At 38.6% G+C, this 19,904-nt stretch overlaps 1 protein-coding gene across 1 annotated transcript in view; it reads left to right on the forward strand.

The window, feature by feature from the left end:
* The first annotated feature begins 346 nt into the window (after positions 1–346).
* Positions 347–19,904, forward strand: part of APPBP2 (amyloid beta precursor protein binding protein 2) — a 373,616-nt gene continuing 354,058 nt past the window's right edge. The window contains exon 1 of the mRNA XM_053707351.1: positions 347–777. Within this exon, the coding sequence (XP_053563326.1) occupies positions 640–777 (138 nt within the window). The 5' untranslated portion in view covers positions 347–639. The remainder of the gene's footprint in view (positions 778–19,904) is intronic.

Below are 19,904 nucleotides of genomic sequence, written 5' to 3' on the forward strand. Positions count from 1 at the left end.
TACGGAATCTAATCTGTTTCTGGCCATAACATACGAAATCTTAATTTGTTTCCTAATTCGTTTACTTATGTTTTTGAAACTTTAAATTGTCTTATTTTGTTTAATCATAGTAGCATTTAAAACAAAATAACAACGATCGTATAACACCTGGCATTCTACACGTATTCATCCACACATAAGAAAAATCCTGAAAAGGGTTTGTCTGTCACCCTAGAAAGACCTGACTTGTCACATAGATTCCCATGTTGACATCAGCAGCACTAGAACCAGTCACGTGACTTGCATAGCCTGCCAGCAGTACAGCCTCTCGCCCTCCGTGCTTCCCCGTTGTGCGCGGTGACGTCACTGCCGCTGTTGTTGCTGCTGGTCCAGTCTCCGGGTGTAGCGGTACTGAACCAGTCTGAGGGAAAAGAAAATAACTAAATGAGAATCCGGGTGAACCGGAGCTCATTATTGTGGGTAGGGGCTGTCAGCTTACCTCTGGCTGTGGCCTGTGCGGGATGCCATATCATATATACGGTGGGTATATATAGATAACCAGGGCCGGCTGGTATCTAGGCTCCCACGGGCAGTTGTTGGGACGTGGACAGCAAGCCAGAGAGCCTCCTGCAAAACCACTGTGTTCTGGCCTTTATTATCATGGCGGCCGTGGAGCTGGAGTGGATCCCAGAGACCCTGTATAATACAGCCATCTCCGCGGTGGTGGATAACTATAGTCGAGCTCGCCGGGATATACGATCTTTGCCAGAGAACATTCAGTTTGACGTCTACTACAAGGTGAGCACGGCCACCCGGACACATTGAGGTGCTTATGCATCTGTGTCTGTCAGTATATCGTATGTGCACATCTGTATATTAGATAGGAATACATTGTATTGGGAATAAACAGGGTGATGCTACAGTGCTGACTTGTTTTTAGTATTTGTCATAAGACAATAAGTGAATTGGTACCAGTATGTTTGAGAATAACGGGCCTCACATCTCTGTAGTTCTTGCCCACACAAGATCTTAGCACCTAGTTTCTGAATATGAGTTACTTGGCAACCAGAAATTAATTCCAAAGGGCTTGTTGGCTAAACTTTACTTAGAATGCTATGATGTCTTTTCATATAAAGATGATGTGGAATTGCTAGTGTAAGACAGTTTTAAGGGAATATGACAGATAATTGCTGCATTGACAGGTACCAGGTACTCTGTACCACTTTGAAAGATTCCAGATAGAATGCTGCAGTGAGAATGAATGTGCCAGAAATAGTACACACAAATTTTAAAGGTAAAATATGCCGAACATTAGTTACATTTCCTATTGCCTGACTGAAGTGTGCCAAGTGTACCACAGTGAAATGAACTTGATAAACACTGTATGAAGTCACATGCAGAGGGATGAGATTAATTAAATTTCCTTGTATGCTGAAGTCTGACAAAACCTTTACATCTTATAATATTGCTCTGTTTTGCTGCCTGAGTAGTAAATTCTAAGAATGTTGTTGTCTGCACTATATTATGGTTTATGCTGGAATAATCTCATAGGAATGAGCAAATAATTTAGACTGCTGAGGTTTAATTGTCATGTTTATATACATGTATGTTTGTTTCAAAAATATTTATATCTAATGTTTACTTTATGTCTGCATATCTATGTTGTGTTTTTTTTTTGTTAATTGGATTGACATTTTAAAAAGAAATGTACATATTTATAATGGAGAGCAACTATTATATTCTTTATGAAATTTATTTTTATTAGCATCAAGTGTTTCAGCTATGCTCAATATATGTGTACAGCAACCTATAGTGGGTCTACGATTCAATTTCAACTACATACATTTGCAAGTGCACATAACCATTACAGCAGTAAGCAAATAACTCTCACAATGTACACTTGCACATGTTACAGTACCAGCAGTGATCTGTGTTCTATGATGCACATGCGCAAGTGATAAAAGTGCATACATACAGCTTCTATATTGCTAGCAGTTTATGAGCACTTTAAAAGTTATCACTGTAGGAAGCATGGCAAATCTGAGGTTAGGCTCTAACTGGTATATGTTTCCAGTATTTTGTTGTTTCTTATTTGTGTTTATAATGTACTTTTCTTAATATATAAACCACCCGCCGCTGATGATCATATTTACATGCCACAAATCACGCCACTTCATTTAAAGCTAGAGTTTCTGGACATTAAGGTTATGCGTATCACTCATCACTTGATGAGTAGTAATGGTTTCAGTTTGACTTGGTGTTGATATAATGAAGGGGTAAAATTGTTTATAAGCAGCAGTTCAAGTAGTTTTCCTCTTCAAGGTATTGTTGATTTGTGCAAAAGTACCCTAAGAGTTTGACTGTCCATCAAAAACCACTGCAGGCTCCCTTATCATGTTTCTTTTGTATTGTGCAGATGACTCATCAGTAAATGGAAAAAACAAATTTTTGCAATGTTTACTTCACATTGCTCACAAATTAAATCAGCTGTTTTTAAAGTAAATGTAATATATATATATATTACTCAGAAATGAATACAAAACTGCAAAGAGATGTGCAGGTGCTTGATAGAAGTTATAACGAATTAACTTTTGTCCAGATTATTCACTCTGATGATTTATATAATCGGTTAAATAAAGTTTCATTTTTTTTGTCCTTTTTGACTCCTATTTTTTTTTTTTATCTATCTATCTAATAAAGACCTTATCCAGCAACAACTCATATGAAGGCCAAAATTAAAAAATCTAAACCGAACTATATGAAATAGGTAATCCAAAAAGCTGACATTTTTTTTTAAATTAAAACAATAGTAAAATATTTAATAAATAAATAGTGAGTTAAAAAAAGACAACTCCTAAGGTCATAGGGAGGAGCTGTAAGTTAGAGTCCATGTGTTGGGTGCACCCTTCCTCATTATAGGGAAAATAGCAGCAGGCGTGCAGTTAATAATAATTACTAGACCACTCCACTATAGCAGCAATGATTTCTAACATGCAAAAAAAGCTCCTATTATTCAGTCTCAAATTAAACTGCAGTTCCATAGTGGTTAGTGTAGCAGCAAAGTAAAATAAAGCAGCAGCCACGACATGCAAAATCACAATCCCCTGAGAAGGTTAAATTCACAGATTATAGATGTTTGGAACAAAGCTTGTATAGCTTGTCAGTGCACAAATACATTCATATATGTTTAAAAAGTAATGTAGAGACTTCATCAAGCAAGTGGCAATGGAGATAGTACTACTAGTAATATTGTCGTTCTCCCAGAGTGGCTAGTAGCAAATACTTTTAGCTCACCGGACCGATGCACAGATGTACTTGAATTTCTTTCACCGGACTAGTTGGTCTTCCTCATGATTCAAATATTAGGAAGTACCTGTTGTAGGTTCCACACCTTCATACTACACCACTATCTCCATTACAGCGTCCCACCCAATGTCAGGAGTTAGCATACATACGCCAGCAAACAAGGACTGTGGTTGAATAGCGCTACACGGGTGTCACTATGTCAGTCAATATGGGCTTTCTTAAGCGCCATCAATGATCGACATATAAGCTGGCTCACAGAAACTAGGCATGGGCAGGACCAGCCCTGACGTCGCTCACAGACACAGAAAGGCAGTGAAAGGTAGGGATGGCCCTGCATTATGCACAAATAATAATGCTGGTGACTTGCCCCAGCCCACAAAGGGAAATACCCTGTTGCTCAGAACAAGCCTACTCCCAAATCCATGTGCTAGGCTTGTTTTTAAAAGTGGCAATATGGCTCCTGGGTTAATCGAGCTTAAAGGGACAGTTTACTAAAAAAATGTCTCCCCTTTAATTTGTTCCCAATGATCCACTTTACCTGCTGGAGTGTATTAAATTGTTTACAAGTAGCTCCTTTACCCTTATATTGGCATTTGAAATAGTTGATTTAGCCTGTGGTATCCTTTACCCTTATATTGGCATTTGAAATAGTTGATTTAGCCTGTGGTATCCCCACCTATTCTGAAAGGTTGTGGCCGCAGGTCCAAGTATAGATAAGCTTTGTAAATACAGCCAGCAGAAGAAATTACACTCCCAGTGGGTTATAGCAGAGATAAGGTAATACAATGTGGATTTTCGATTGTTCTCTCCAAGTACTGGTGATTGGTTTATGGACAGATATAAGATAAAGAAGCAGGTATATGTAGACAATGTGATAAAGTAACGAGACCTGATTATACCTACAATCTCAATCCATTTTTTTAAGGTTGTGTCTTCAAAACACAAAATTAGAGCTTTAATATACATAAATAAACCTTAAAAAGCAAATTTTCATACATTTTTTTACTATGCAGTTGGTAAAAAAAAAGCAATTGTAAACACATTAAGGGTACAACTATTTTACAGTATACTGTCCCTTTAAGTATTTTTTCTTATAAAATATATATTTATAAAACACAGTAACCGAAAGACGTTACAAACTTTAAATGTTTTTGTAAATCAGATTAATACACAATATAATGTCCGTTTTTGGCTGCTCTGCCTTAAAATGCCCAAGACCTATTTTTGGTCCCAATCTGCCATGCTACCAGTGCATTGCCTCTGCTTCACAGGCTGTTACATGACTAGAGGTATTGGCTGTACTACCTCCCTCACCAAAATAAAAAATTACAATAAAAAAAGCGCTTAGGACCAAGGGGTGGATTCAGAAGTAAGTATAACTTTAACATTTATAAATAAAGCATACGAAATGACACTAATTATGTATTATTATGCACTACTTAATGCATGAATTACCCGGCATTTATTGTACACTTTTTATTGTCCTTTTTAATGAAATCAATTTATGAATAAAACTACTGCTACTATTACCAAGCTGCAAAAAACACACACAATCTGAATTTATTATATTTTTGAAAATTGCAAACCCTTACAAATTTAAAGTTACCATGACATAAGGAATTGAAATTCAATATCTGTAGTCAGCTATGATAACCTGTGTTATATAAAATCAAAATTAGAAAACCCTGTATTGTAAAAGAAATTCAATATTGGATCACTTCCCTTCACCAACAGCTGCCAGATGCTGGTATGGATCAGGTTACTAAAGGTGAATTCCGGTGTATTGTGTTATAAGGCAATCAAAGTGTTAAAGTGACATCATTTATCTTAAAGGGCCATTATAGTTAACAAATTACATGCTCTCATTTGTTAGAGCATGTCATTTTATCACTATCGACCATGCAAATCCATGTGTTTAACCTTCACAAAGTGGTAAAGTACTGATGGTCTGAAGTGGAAACTGCTGCTCAGGCCATCAACAACATTAGTCACATGACCCAGCTGTGCAACTAGCACTGCTGACTGGCGGAGGGCCAGCAGTTCTCTGCAGCTCCAAAAGCTGTGCTTTGCTTATGTGTTTATCTAATTTGTAAGGGTTAAACATAGCTTTGCAGGGTCGATAGTAATACAATTATATGCTATAAATTGATGAGTGAATGCCAATTTTTTTTATATCTATAATGGGGCCTTTTAAAGGTTTTTAATACCTATTGCATTTTTTAATTGTTCACGCTGATACTGCTTCAATTACTCACTTGTTAGGGCAGTGGAAAGCACGTAGAGCAGTGTTAAAAAAAATAATAATAATTAAAAAAGTAAGTTATTAAAACCTTTAAAGGGAATACTCATGCATATATGAAAATAATATCACTATAGTTTGCCAGTCCAGTGAGAAAAGGTGCAGTCAATTTAATGTTAAACATCAGCAAAAAAAAAAAATCCTAATAATCTTTGCTTTCCTCCTTCTGTCCAGCTCATCCTAATCTAAATCTGGCACTTTTGTTGTTGTTGTTGTTGTTTTTTTGGTATTTAAATAAGATAACACCCTTATTGTTCTGAATTTCAGACTGCATCCTGTCACCCTCTAACTTTGCTAAAAACTATACAGGCAGTTCTGTCATGTTATACATAACTATTCCAATAAGGACAGAAAGCAGAATGCAACAAGAAGAGATGCAAGAGGATTGTATTTACTCTCAAGCCTTGAACAATAAATTATAAAAGTTATAAAAACGACGAAAAATTAATTGCTTGGGAAAAAATAAACTTAAAGTGAAGGTAAACTTACCTTGTTTACGTTCTTCATTAACATTCTTTATGCCAAAATAATATGAGTTTCATTCATCAATTTTGCAGCACTTATCTGTCAACAAAGTTATGACCGCAACTATTTGGTTTTATATAGTATCGTAATTCAACCCGTAATATAATTTTTGTTTTTTGCTTCTGGTCACGCTGTCCCAATAACCAATTGAAATTCTGGCCGTTAGGCGGCCGTCAAGCTACGTCATCGGAGTATTGGTTAATCTGCGCATGCGCCAATTTACTTTCTGCAGATTTGGTTTTGTTGCGCGCTCCCGTTTTGCGCATGTGCATTCTCCCCCCCGCAATAAAGAGTAAACGTCGTGATAGTTGCGGTCTAGGGAAAACGGTCACGTATTTAAAAAATTTATAGCCACTCTGTTTGAAATATAACATAGTACTGAATGAATACATTATTGGTATTCATTCAATACTATGTTGCTAGCGTGATTGACGCATGCTCGTTTTAGACCTGTTCAATGTGAACGCGGATTTTACATATACGTATGGAGCGGGTGGGACCACTCTATACGTCAGCACAAAGAAATCAAGGAAGTAGATGATGGGCGGAGTTAGCTCGGTAACGGTAGGAAATTTTATAGATAAATAAAGTTGAAAATATAAAATCAATAAAAAAAAAAAGTTAGCAATTTCAGTATATTTGACATATAGAGTAGATTTAAGTGTTCTAGAGGCTCAAACTTTACTTTCACTTTAGTTGAAATGATTTTTATTATATTATAAACAACAAACACAGACCACCTTGTTCATTTAGTACAAATCTTAACACCTCCGTTAATCACACAGCAAGAGCTCAAGTCCAGTATTCAATACTTCTTTGCGAAGGTGATATCCAAAAGTCTGTTATTATATAGAAATGAACATGTATATCTTCTGTAGCACTTAACTTCAGTCCTGTGCTGTCTCTTGGCTAATTACAGTTTCAAAATTATTAGAGTTTGGTGTAAGGAGTAACACAAGAAAGCATATCAAACAATTAGACATTTCTCCCCTCTCCTTAACCATCTTATTTACTGTATGTATATTCCCCTGCCCGCCCCCTCCTCCCACCCCCTATACAACTTAGTGTAAAAGAAAAAAAAAAAAAAAAAAAAAGGGTAAACCAACATACAATTAACCAACATTCAACTTGCCTGTCGCTTCCTCTCTTCTTACTGCAGATCCGGGAGAGGGGTCCCCATCAATTTTAGATATATTTCAGGTCGTCATTGCCTATATGTCATTGTAAGTCGCCCTATTGGTCATGCCTATTATCCTCATTTCCCTATGCTATTATGTGTCTCGTCTACCTCCAGTGTTATTAGTGTCCCGTCAGGATCCAGAAATACCATATTTTTAAGAATTGCTCGTGGTTATTCTTAATATGGGCTGCCGTTTCCGACAATTTGCGTGTGGCTTGGATCTTCTCCAACACTTCCCCCCATGAGGGTATTCCTGATTTCCAGTATTTGGCCACACATATTCTAGTGGCTGTACATAGTGTGCGTATGAATGTATTAGTAGGTGCATTAAAAGGTTTTATATGTTCATTCAAGAGTGCTTGTGATGCTGTTAGGGAGATGTTTTCAGATAACACTTCACTAAGTAATTGAGATAATTTAACCCATATCTGTTTGACCTGTGGGCATTCCCACCACATGTGAATGTATGTCCCCATTACGGCGCATCCTCTATAGCAGAGTTTGCTGCCCCTTTGGGTGTAATGGGAGGTGATTATCGGGGTCAAATACCACCTGAAAGACGTCTTAATACAATTTTCCCTGAAATCTGCACTAATTAATCCCTTACTAGATGTGAATAATATTGTTTCCCATTCTTCAATAGAGTGTACTATGTTTAAATCCCTTTCCCATTTCTCCATCAGTGTAGTTTTAGAGGTGAATTTAGCTCTCTGAATCGCTAAGTATATAGCTGAAATTAATTTTTTGTGGCGTCTAGTTGTGATGCAGAAATGTTCGAGCGTTGTCAGTGGTTTCGTGGTACTATGTGCCCTGAATTTGGTGATAGCAGAAGCCACTTGTAAGTATAAGAACCATTGCATTTTTTCGGGGTGAATTTTGTCTTGAATTTGCTGATATGTTGCTATTCTGTTGTTATGGAGAAAGTCTGCTACTCTGTATAGCCCTTTATTTTCCCACTTCCCCATGTGTGTATGAAAGTCTGGGCTTAGTAGGGTCTTTATTGGTCGTACCACCGAGTCTATTGGTATTAGGTTCATGGATCTGGACAGCGAAGTCCAGGATTGCATCATCTCTGTTGTGAGTTTAGAAGCCGACATACCTCTAAAAGGTTGTTTCGAATGATCCCAAAGGATATCATCCGGGCTTTTGTAATCTGTCATTAGCGTTTCCCCTCGCACCCACACCAAGTCATCTGTTGTCTTGCTCATCTGGGTGGTTTGTGCTAATCTCGCAGCTTGATAATAATGTAATATGTTTGGTGTTCCCACCCCTCCCAACTGTCTGTGTTGCTGTAGGATATGAGATGGAATTCTGGCTTTTTTATTTCCTCTCAGGAAACCTGTCAAGTCCGTCTGTAGTTTATTAAGGTCGATCAGGGGTATTTTAATTGGAAGGGCCCGGAAGAGATATAACAATCTCGGGAGGATATTCATCTTGATTGCCGTTAGACGGCCATACCATGAGAATCCACATTTTTTCCATGTATTCAAATCTTTTCTAATCGTTTTATATAAAGGGACATAGTTAAGTCTGTAAAGATCTGCTATATTGTTTGAGATTTTAATCCCTAAATATTTAATCGATTCTTTAGTCCATGAGAATTCAAAATTGGATTCAATGAGTTTCTTAGTGTGGTCAGGGAGAGCAATGGGGATAGCTTCACACTTTTCTAGGTTGATCTTGTACCCCGATATATCGGAATAATCTTTTAATATCTGGTATAGGTTTGGGAGGGATATAAGTGGCTTAGTCAATGTTAAAGGGACATCGTCCGCAAACAGGGACACCTTGAATTCCTGCCCTTTAAGTAGAACTCCATGTATATCTGGTGATCCGCGAATCATCGCTGCCAGTGGCTCTATGCAAACTGCAAATAAGAGTGGTGAAAGTGGGCAGCCCTGACGAGTGCCATTTAAGATATCTATATGTTTTGATTGGTATCCCGCCGCTCTGATAACAGCTGTGGGATGGGAGTAGATGCTTTTGATGGCTTGAACAAATGCGCCTTTAATGCCTAGTCTATTTAGAACTTCTAGCATGAAGTCCCAATCTATTCTATCGAACGCCTTCTCCGCGTCCAACGAGAGGATCAGAGAAGGCGTTCTCGTTTTACTAAGACATTCAATCAAAGAGATCGTGCGTCTTGTGTTGTCTGGAGCTTCTCTATCAAGGATAAAGCCCACTTGGTCAGGGTGTATCAGTGTAGGTAAATGGATTTTGAGTCTATTAGCTAGGATTTTAGTGAAGATCTTAATGTCTTGGTTTATCAGGGAAATGGGTCGGTAACTTTGACATAACTTCGGATTTCTACCTGGTTTAGGTATGACTACTATTTTGGCTTGTAAGATTTCTTGGGGGATCGCATTACCTTGTAAAATGTCATTACATAATGAAACTACATGTGGGACCAAAACCGATCTATAAAGTTGGTAATATTCACCCGGGAATCCATCTGGGCCTGCTGCTTTCCCTGGTTTAAGCTCTTTTATAGCATTGAGGACCTCTCTGGTCGTAACATCTGCGTTTAATTCGGCACTAGCTTTTTTAACTAAGGGTTTGAGTTTAGCGTCTTCTAGGATTTTAGTTTTGATTTGTCTTGTCCGTTCATTGTGTATTACTTTTTTCCCATCGTAGAGATGAGCATAGTATTGGGCAAAATTATTCGCTATCTCCTGGGGGTCTGAGGTGCATGAGCCGTCAGGTTTCTGTAAATAAGGTATGGCAAATGATTTAGTCTGCTCCCTGAGTCTATGGGCCAAATACCTATCTGGTTTGTTTGAGTATAAAAAGTATTGGGATTTTAATCTGTGAGCTGCCCTCACTGAGGCCTTGTTCATAAGCATTGCTAATTCTAGTCTTTTGGCTTGCAGTTGTGTAAATAAATTAGGTGCTAGGCTCTGTTGATGTGACCTAGTGAGTGTATCTATTTGCTTTTGCAGCGTGTCTGTCAGGAGCCTATTAGCTTTAGTTAAGGCCGCTTTTTCTTTAATAAGTAAGCCTCTGATGTAAGGTTTATGTGCTGCCCAGATGGTGACAGGGTTGGAGGTGGTTCCTATATTTATGCCCCAATATTCTGATAAGGCTTTAGATATAGATTCGCGCGTCTTAGGATTTTGAAGAACATATGGATCAAAGTTCCAGGACCGTGTCGCACTAGTGTGGAATGTCTGTTTGATGTCTATTTGGACTATTGAGTGGTCCGACCAAGCACATGCATGAATCTTGGAAGAGGTGAGGTCTGGAATCAGTGTTTGGCTAACATAGATGTAGTCTAATTTTGAGTAAGTACTGTGTGCAAATGAGTAATATGTGTAGTCGCTTGTTTTACCGTATAAAGTGTCCCAGGAATCTAAAATGTTATGTGATAAAAAGACTTCTTTTATTTTTTTAATTGTGGAGTTGTGTCTCTGTTGTTTTTGGGAAAGTGGGATTTTATTTCCATTTTGGTGTGTATACATTGAAACATTAAAATCGCCCCCTAAAATTATCCGATACTGCGACCATTGAGTCAATAGATGAGAGACTCGGGTAAAGAAGGCTGCTTGTGATTCATTTGGTGCGTATACATTGCAGAGAATTAGCTGCTTATCTTGTATTCTCCCTTTAAGTATAATAAACCTACCCTCTGGGTCCTTCACTGTCTCTTCCTCCACAAACCCCACCGATTGGTGAATTAATATTGACACCCCCCTTTTTTTAGTGTCTGTTATAGAGTGGAAGTGTTGGGTGTACCCCCTGGCCCAGTATTTAGGTATGACTTCTCTGGTAAAGTGTGTCTCTTGCAGGAAAATGATATTTGCCTTCAATCTAGTGTATTGGCTGAGCGCTGTCCTGCGTTTTGGGTCGGTGTTAAGGCCCCTGACGTTATGTGATATCAGTCGTATATTATAAGCCATTACTTAGTTATGTAGGTGGGGGACCCCACCCCTGATCCGCTGTTTTTTTCCAATCACTTTGCTCGCCCTAAGGCATTGAAGACGAAGCTTTTTCTTTTTAGATGATTCGTATAGATAGATAGGACAAGCCGACAGGACAAAAACAAAAACAAAAACATATAAATTTACAATCAAAAACAGGCTATTCAATAACCTAATTAAAACATGGTAACTTAGGATGAAAACTCTATTTCTCCAAGATAAGAAAAACAAAAAAAGGAAAAAGAACACAGTCTCAACCTTATCCTCTCCCCTATCCAGGTTGACTGTATTTTATAAACCTACCGTACTATAACTGTAAGTATTTAAACAGTAGATATTATCAAACAAGAGTAAATATAAGAAAAACATTTTTGGAATCTGGAAAAGCAACAGTAAACAGATTCTCAACATTGCATAGTGTGTATCCCTCTATAGTGATTAAGTGGTCTCTCAAAATCGCTGCCCATAAGGTCCCAGCTTCCTCCAGGGCCCCTCTAGTAGGGGTCCAGAGTCCATCAAGGCACCTAGCTTGCCTGATCTCGCCTCGATAATGGTATTAAGTGTGGATAAAGTACCTTCCACCCCCTCCTTTGTCACGCCCAGTTAGGGTATAAACTTATTAAACCAATATCAAGCAAGTAAAGAATGTCAAGACTTAGCTTTTCTCTTCGAAACTCTGGTCCATTGTTGTCTTTGCTGTTGAGCTTGATTTGAAGATATCAGGGAAAAAACTTCCGTTGAATTTAGCTGGGGTATCTCTGGAACATCTAATTGTAGCCTGCGACATATGTCTGGGATCTCTGATACGTCTTTCAAGCTTAATGATCTCCCATTGTGTTGAATATGTAGACTGAAGGGGAAGCCCCATCGGTATCCAATTTGGTGTTTCCTTAGAAGCAAGGTGAGAGGGCGTAGACAGCTTCTCCTTTGTAGTGTCCTAATACACAGATCCTGAAAAAATTGTACTACCACACCTTGAAATTTGAAGGTAGGATGTTTCCTAGCTGCTGAAAGTATTCCTTCCTTTTCTGGGAATCTGAGAAGCTTGACAATAACATCTCTAGGAGGTGCCTCATCTTTCGGTTTGGCTCTTAGTGCACGGTGAGCTCTCTCCATTTGAAATCTCTCCTCACCAACTTCTCCAGTGATAGCTTGGAATAATTGATGTAGGTAGGTGGGGAGTTCTTCCGCAGAGACTGCCTCTGGTATCCCTTTCAACCTTATGTTGCATCTGCGGCTCCTGTTTTCAAGATCTTCCAGTTTGTCGTGCATCTCACTGACTTCTTGCTGTTGCATGGAGATCTTTTGTGTTAGATTGGAGAGGTCATCTGTAGTAGAGGCCTCATTTTCTTCTAGGGTAGCTACCCTCGTGCCCAATTCTGAGATATCTTGCTTTATGTCTGCTAGGCTACTGGTGACAGTGTTTTGAAAAGCATCAAATTTTTCCCAAAGTTTATCAAAATTTTTATTGATGTCTTGCTTAGATACTAGTGCCTTCAGGTCTGCTCTTGTTGCAGGAATAGCATCTTCCTCCATAGATATTGATCCTATATCAGAGTCGTTGTCTTCCTCCAGCACCGTAGTGGCAGATTCCTGTGTTTTCTCACCCTTAGTCGGCTTGAAAAACAGATTGGCAGCTGATGATTTAGGCCCTTGAGTAGGTTTATTTTGCTTCCTAACCGACATGGTGATGGAAGGTTTAATTTATGTCCCAGGTTTGTAACTGTATGTCAGGTACAGAGCAAGACTGCTGCAGTATAATCTATGTTTGTAGTAGTGTGTATATAGAGGACCTGTGAATTAGCTCAATTCAATGCTGGGTTATTCTGAGAGATGAGAGACATTATCCATATCTAGTTATAGGATTATAAGCTATGCTCCATTGCGGTTATTTATTGCTGTGACACAGAATCAGCCAGGAGGCCTTGGTATCTTAATATAAACTTTTTATTCTCCTCTGTCAGCTTAGTTCAGGCCCTTGATATAGTGAGCGGCATAGATGCAGCCAGTTCGTGAGATTTAAGTCGTCGTTGCCACTTTAAATAGTATCTAATTTGTTGGTATAAAATAGCAGCTTCTGTAATCTGTGTCTTCTTTATCAAATATATGGAGTGATGTAGTGTGTTTGTACCTCTGCTCTACATAGCTGAATCAAGGCACTACATATGTGGTGGTTTCATTTGGCCGGTATATGTATGCAGCTGTCTAGTGCCATCCATCTCATTCTTCTAACTAGTTGTAAGTGTCATTGTCCATAGCTTACTATGTATATTTCAACATTATGTCCACAATTGAGTGACTCACAGCCAGTCGTGTCTCCCGGCCCTTATCAGATTTTTACTTCCACATACCCTCTTACCGCCATCGGCTTAGTCACTGCCACTCCTTCTAATCTTTCCGGAGCTTCACCGGGTCTGGCTTGCTGGTTTGCAATCTGCTCTCAGGTTTTCCTACTATCCGGTGTAGTTGCTCTTGGAGGATTACTGATCCGAGTGTGAAGTCAATTTGTGATCGCTGAGCGCATTGTAGTTAACTGCGCCACATTGACAAAATGGCGATCGGCATCCACCAGCTCCGGTGACTCCCGGTCTTCATACAGGCTTGTTGTGTCTGGTAGTGGCTTTATCCGACTCCTAGCTTGCTCACCTCCTCACCCTGATTAATCAGACAATAGTTTTACATTTACTCTATCGGCATGTCAATTTACAGCATAGTACAGCACGGAGCTCTCATGTTATGCGGCCATATCCTTTCAGCTCCAGGCTCCGCCCCCCCTTTACTTTCACTTTAAAGGGACATAATACTCATGCTAAATCGCTTAGAAAGTGATGCAGCGTAACTGTAAAAAGCTAACAGGAAAATATCACCTGAGCATCTCTATGTAAAAAAAGGAAGATATTTTACCTCACAATTTCCTTAGCTCATCAGAGTAAGTGCTGTGTAAAAATGTATCTTTCAGTTACGGAAAAAATGAACAGCAGCCAATCGGCATCAGCAGTGCTGAGGTCATGAACTGTATTACTGTGATCTCATGAGATTTCATAGTAAACCTCTTTCAACTGAATAGGGAAATAACATGAGTGTGCATGAGACACGCTCCCTTGCAAGTCCCGGGACAGGCATACTGAATGGGGTGTGAATATTTAGGACATTTTGAGGTAAAATATCTTTCTTTTTTACAAAGATGTTCAGGAGATATTTTCTAGTCAGCTTTTTACAGCTATACTGCATCACTTTCAAGTGTTTAAACATTTGGGTATCATGTCCATTTAAAGGGACAGTCTACGCCATAATTTTTATTGTTTAAAAAGATAGATAATCCCTTTATTACCCATTCTCCAGTTTTGCATAACCAGCACTGTTATATTAATATACTTTTTTTACCTTGTATCTAAGCCTCTGCAGACTAACCCCTTATTTCAGTTCTTTTGCCAAACTTGCATTTTAGCCAATCAGTGCCCTCTCATAAGTAACTCCACAGGCGTGAGCACAGTGTTATCTATATGACACACATGAACTAACGCTCTCTAGATGTGAAAAAACGTCAAATGCACTGAGATAAAAGGAGGCCTTCAAGGGCTTAGAAATTAGCAAATGAGCCTACCTAGGTTTAACTTTCAACTAAGAATACAAAGAGAACAAAGCAAATTGGATGATAAAAATGAATTGGAAAGTTGTTTAACCCTTTAGTGACCAGACCACTTTTCCATTTGTTGACCGTTTGGGACCAGGGCTATTTTTACATTTCTGCGGTGTTTGTGTTTAGCTGTAATTTTCCTCTTACTCATTTACTGTACCCACACATATTAGTATATACCGTTTTTCTCGCCATTAAATGGACTTTCTAAAGATACCATTATTTTCTATCTTATAATTTAGTATAATTTTTTTTATAAAATTATAGTATAGTATAGAAAAAAACACACTTTTTCTAACTTTGACCCCCAAAATCTGTTGCACATCTACAACCACCAAAAAACACTGATACTAAATAGTTTCAAAATTTTGTCCTGAGTTTAGAAATACCCAATGTTTACATCTTCTTTGCTTTTTTTTGTAAGTTATAGGGCCATAAATACAAGTAGCACTTTACTTTTTTCAAACCATTTTTTTTCTAAAATTAGCGATAGTTACATAGGAATCTCTGAATATTCCTTCACATGTATATATTTTCTTTTAGTAGACAACCCAAAGTATTGATCTAGGCCCATTTTGGTATATTTCATGCCACCATTTCACCAACAAATGCGATCAAATTAAAAAAAATAGTTAACTTTTTCACAATTTTAGGTTTCTCACTGAAATTATTTACAGACAGTTAGTGTAATCATGGCACAAGTGGTTGTAAATTCTTCTCTAGGATCCCCTTTGTTCAAAACTAGCAAATATATATGGCTTTGGCATTGCTTTTTGATAATTAGAAGGCTGCAAAATGCTGATGCGCACCACACGTGTATTATGCCCAGCAGGTAAGGGGTTAATTAGGTAGCTTGTAGGGTTAATTTCTGCTTTACTGTAGAGATCAGCCTCCCCCCTGACCCCCCCTCAAGCAGCTCACTTCTCTCCCCCACCCAACAATTGTTACCACCATCTTAAAGGGACATACTACTCATATGCTAAATCGCTTGAAACTGATGCAGTATAACTGTAAAAAGCTGACAGGAAAATATCACCTGAGCATCTCTATGTTAAAAAAAGGAAGAGATTTCACCTCACAATTTCCTCAGCTCAGCAGAGTAAGTTCTGTGTAAAAAGTTATGCTTCAGCTGTTGCCCAGCTGCAGGTAAAAAAAATATTAATGAAGAAATGAACTGCAGCCAATCAGCATTGCTGAGATCATGAACTCTTTTACTGTGATCTCATGAGATTTGATTAGTAAACTTCCTTAAACTGAATAGGGAAATAAGGTGAGTGTGCGCGTAAGCTCACTCCCTTAGCTGTCCCGGGACAGACATACTGATTTGCTGCTTAGAAGTCGTTTACAATGGGATGTGGCTACTGAGGAACTTTTGAGGTAAATTATTTTTCTTTTTTACATAGAGATGTTAAGGTGATATTTTCTAGTCGGCTTTTTACAGCTATACTGCATCAATTTCAAGTGTTTCAACATTTGGGTATCATGGCCCTTTAAGTACTTGCAGAAAGTCTGCCAGTATAAAAATAAATGTGCTTTTTAAAAAAAAATGATTATATATATATATATATATATATATATATATATATATATATATATATATATATATATATATGTATATAAATATATATATATATATATATATATATATATACCGTATTGTTCCGCATATAGGCCGCAGTTTTTTCCCTTGATTTGTACCTTTAAATTTGCAGTGCGGCCTATATTCGGGTGCTTATCGGCAATATCGCACATTCGCAGTGCTGCCGAACGTCCGGTGCACCCCGTGGCCTTATGGGTATTGTATTTAAATGAAAAACTGCAAAGGGAGCACTCACTTGTTGTAAAACGCCACTTTTATTTTGCCAAAGTAAAAACTGCTTACACAACAGTCCATAAAACAAGCATTGTAGAAGCCCAATCAATGCAGATAGCAGCAATCTGTATTGATTGGGCTTCTATGATGCTTGTTTTATGGACTGTTGTGTAAGCAGTTTTTAATGCAACCGTGATCCACTACCGCTACCCCACTGAATTGGCCACTGAGTGATGATGTCATTACCCGGTGCGGAAGTCCAAGTAACCTGAAGAACGAATATGGAGGTGTCAGTAATTGCTGAAGGAAGCGCTCCCAGCTACATTCAAGGGGATTACACAATCGTAGGGGACCGGGTTGTCCGGTTAGCCACACATCCAGCACCGGGTGTTAGACAGAAGTTGCCGCAGCTTGTGGGTAAGTGTGTTAACTTAGCTTTTGGTTAATTTAGCTTTTGGTACTTTATCTATGGGCGCATGATAGGCTGACTTGTTAAGCCATTATACACACAGTGTTTGTTAGTTTAATGTGCATTTAAGAGCCTCCCTTTTTGGGAACTTTATTGCATTATGAGTATTGTAGGTGTGAAGATATTTTCTTAAAAATTAAATTTCTTCAAAATGGCACCAAACATTAAGGGTGCGGCCTATATTCAGGTGCGGCCTATATGCGGCACAATACGGTATATATATATATATATATATATATATATATATATATATATATATATATATATATATATATATATATATAGTGTAGGACCCCCCCCCCCCAAACAGCTCTCTCAGCCTCCCCCCTCGACCTAACGGCCGCCATCTTAGGTACTGTCTGCCAGTACCCAGTTTACTAACAATTGTGCCTTTTTTCCCTAAAACACTCAATTTTCTGTAGTGTAGCAGCCCCTTCCTCAATACACTACCCCCCTTCCCCTCCCTGATCCCTGTACAAATTGTTTTATTTCCCCCTCCCTCTGCCTTTCCCTCTCCCCCACTCCCTCCTTATACATTGGAAATACGTGCGTGTGTGCGCGTGCATCCGAGCCTCGCCTCCCATGTGATACCGGACACTCAGGAACCGGATCTGGATAAGGCAACAGAGATGGGCTGCCCACCCGCCTCCCTGCTATGGCTCCCACCCACCAACGATCGGCACCATCGCTGGCTAATGCAGAGAGGGCCCCAGAGTGGCGCTCTATGCATCGGATGCTTAAAATATGTTATTGCAGGATGCCTCAATATCGAGGCATCACTGCAAAACCATGAAAGCAGCTGGAAGCGATCACGATCGCTTCCAGTGCTTGAAAACTCTGAGGACGTACAGGCTACGTCCTTGGTCCTTAAGTGACTTTTTTTGTAGGACGTAGCCTGTTAAAATTGCACTTCCTTCTGACTCAGGAAAGTTTAATTTTGACTAGACTGTCCCTTTTTATTAAGCAGACGAAGGGTATGATATTTGTGACTATTTATGTGATTGATAAGGAATATGTGGGTCTGATGACCTCTGCATCTTAACTCTCAGCTGCAAGTTCACTCGAGCGAGCCTGCCGCCAGAACCTTTGATAAATCTGGACCTTAGAGTGTGCCTTTTGTGGTTCTTGACTTGTCTGATTAAAGGGGTGTAAACCTTGAAACCTCCCTATGTGTTTAAAGGGACATTAAACACTAAATAAATAATACATATAATATTGTATTAAAATCTTAGATTAAAACATGAAGTATTTTTTTAAATTTATATTAGGTTTAGTCATTTAAAAAAATTAAACATTTAATGTTTTTGTGTCCATAAATCAATTCCTACCACCAAGTTGTAGCTTAGGTTTGCTTCTCTGCTGAGGCCTGTTAAGGACAGTTATAAATGGGTCACTAGAGTGTGTAACCAATGACTGTGCTGAATATAGCAGTGTTAAAGGGACATAAAACCTCTATTTTTTATTTCATTATTCAGATAGAGCATAATATTTTTAACAACTTTTCATTCTTTTTGTGTCATTTGTTGAAGAAGCAGCAATGTACTACTGGGAGTTGGCTGAAAACCAATAACAAGATGCATATATTTGCAGCCACCAATCGGCAGCTTCAGAGCCTACCAAAGTATACTTTGCAACAAAGGACACAGAGAACGGAAAAAAATACACATTGCATGCTCTATCTGAATCATGAATGAAAAAAATTGTGTTTCATGTGCCTTTGTCTGGAGTCTGCACTTCCGCTTCTAACAAGAATTTGAAAGAGGGGATGAAAGAAATAATATATATTGCAAGTTTTTTTTAAAGTTTTATTTCTATATATAATTAAATATTTTTTTTTACATTACATTGTCAAATTATATAATGTCCTTTTCTTTTTTAGGGCCCCAGAGAGCCTAAGCTTAATGTATATATGATTTATACATTTTAAAGCACATGACTTTGAATTGCAATATGTTTACGACACAATTAGAAGTGTTTTTGTTACGTTCTCTTGCAAAAAAGTGCTTTCTGTAAAAGTTATTGGTGCTTCATTTGTGACTCTCTGAGTCTATTAATAAGCGCCAATAGGGAGGCGCGAAACGCTTAAGACTGACCTTGTCTATGTGTCTGACCTCTGTTTGGGAACTCTTCATTTTTTAATTAGTCAAAATAAAGGTATGTTTTACCATTTTTTCTAACCTAGTAGTGCCTGCCTCCATTTTTTCCTCTTTACTCTCCACGGCCTGATCTGCCGTCATGCTACGGCACTCCAAGTCTCGCAAGTAGCAGAATGAATTTTTGATTAACTGTTTTCTCTGTATGCACGTATCGATCGTCTGACCATGTTCCGGACACCCCTGTCTTTTGCTTGTGATTATATAACACCTGCGAATGTATGAATATCTGCGGTTATTGCTGTATAAGTGGCTGTGTGAGAGTTCATGTCACAGTCCTAACTTTTATACCAAGCATTTTTGTGTAAGTATATTGCAGAGGGCTTGACAATCCCGTTTGTCGTGCTGCCACTGGAATTTAAAAATAAGGCCCTGGTTTAGAGCCTCCAAAATAACCATTGGTACCCTTCACTTCCAGTGCACCAGTATCTAAGCCTCGCAGATGTGAAATACAAATCCGACTTTGGCCAATCCCTCCCTCTAATATCTCTTGTGAAGCCTCTTTACCAATGATACGACATTGGGTGGGGGGGGGGGGCGGGAGGGGTTAAGGGACATGAAACCCAAAAACTTTATTTCGTGATTCAGATAGAGCATACAGTTTTAAAGGACCATGATACCCAAAT

Source organism: Bombina bombina, chromosome 3, assembly GCF_027579735.1.
Source record: "Bombina bombina isolate aBomBom1 chromosome 3, aBomBom1.pri, whole genome shotgun sequence".
NCBI classification, from domain to species: Eukaryota; Metazoa; Chordata; class Amphibia; order Anura; family Bombinatoridae; genus Bombina; species Bombina bombina.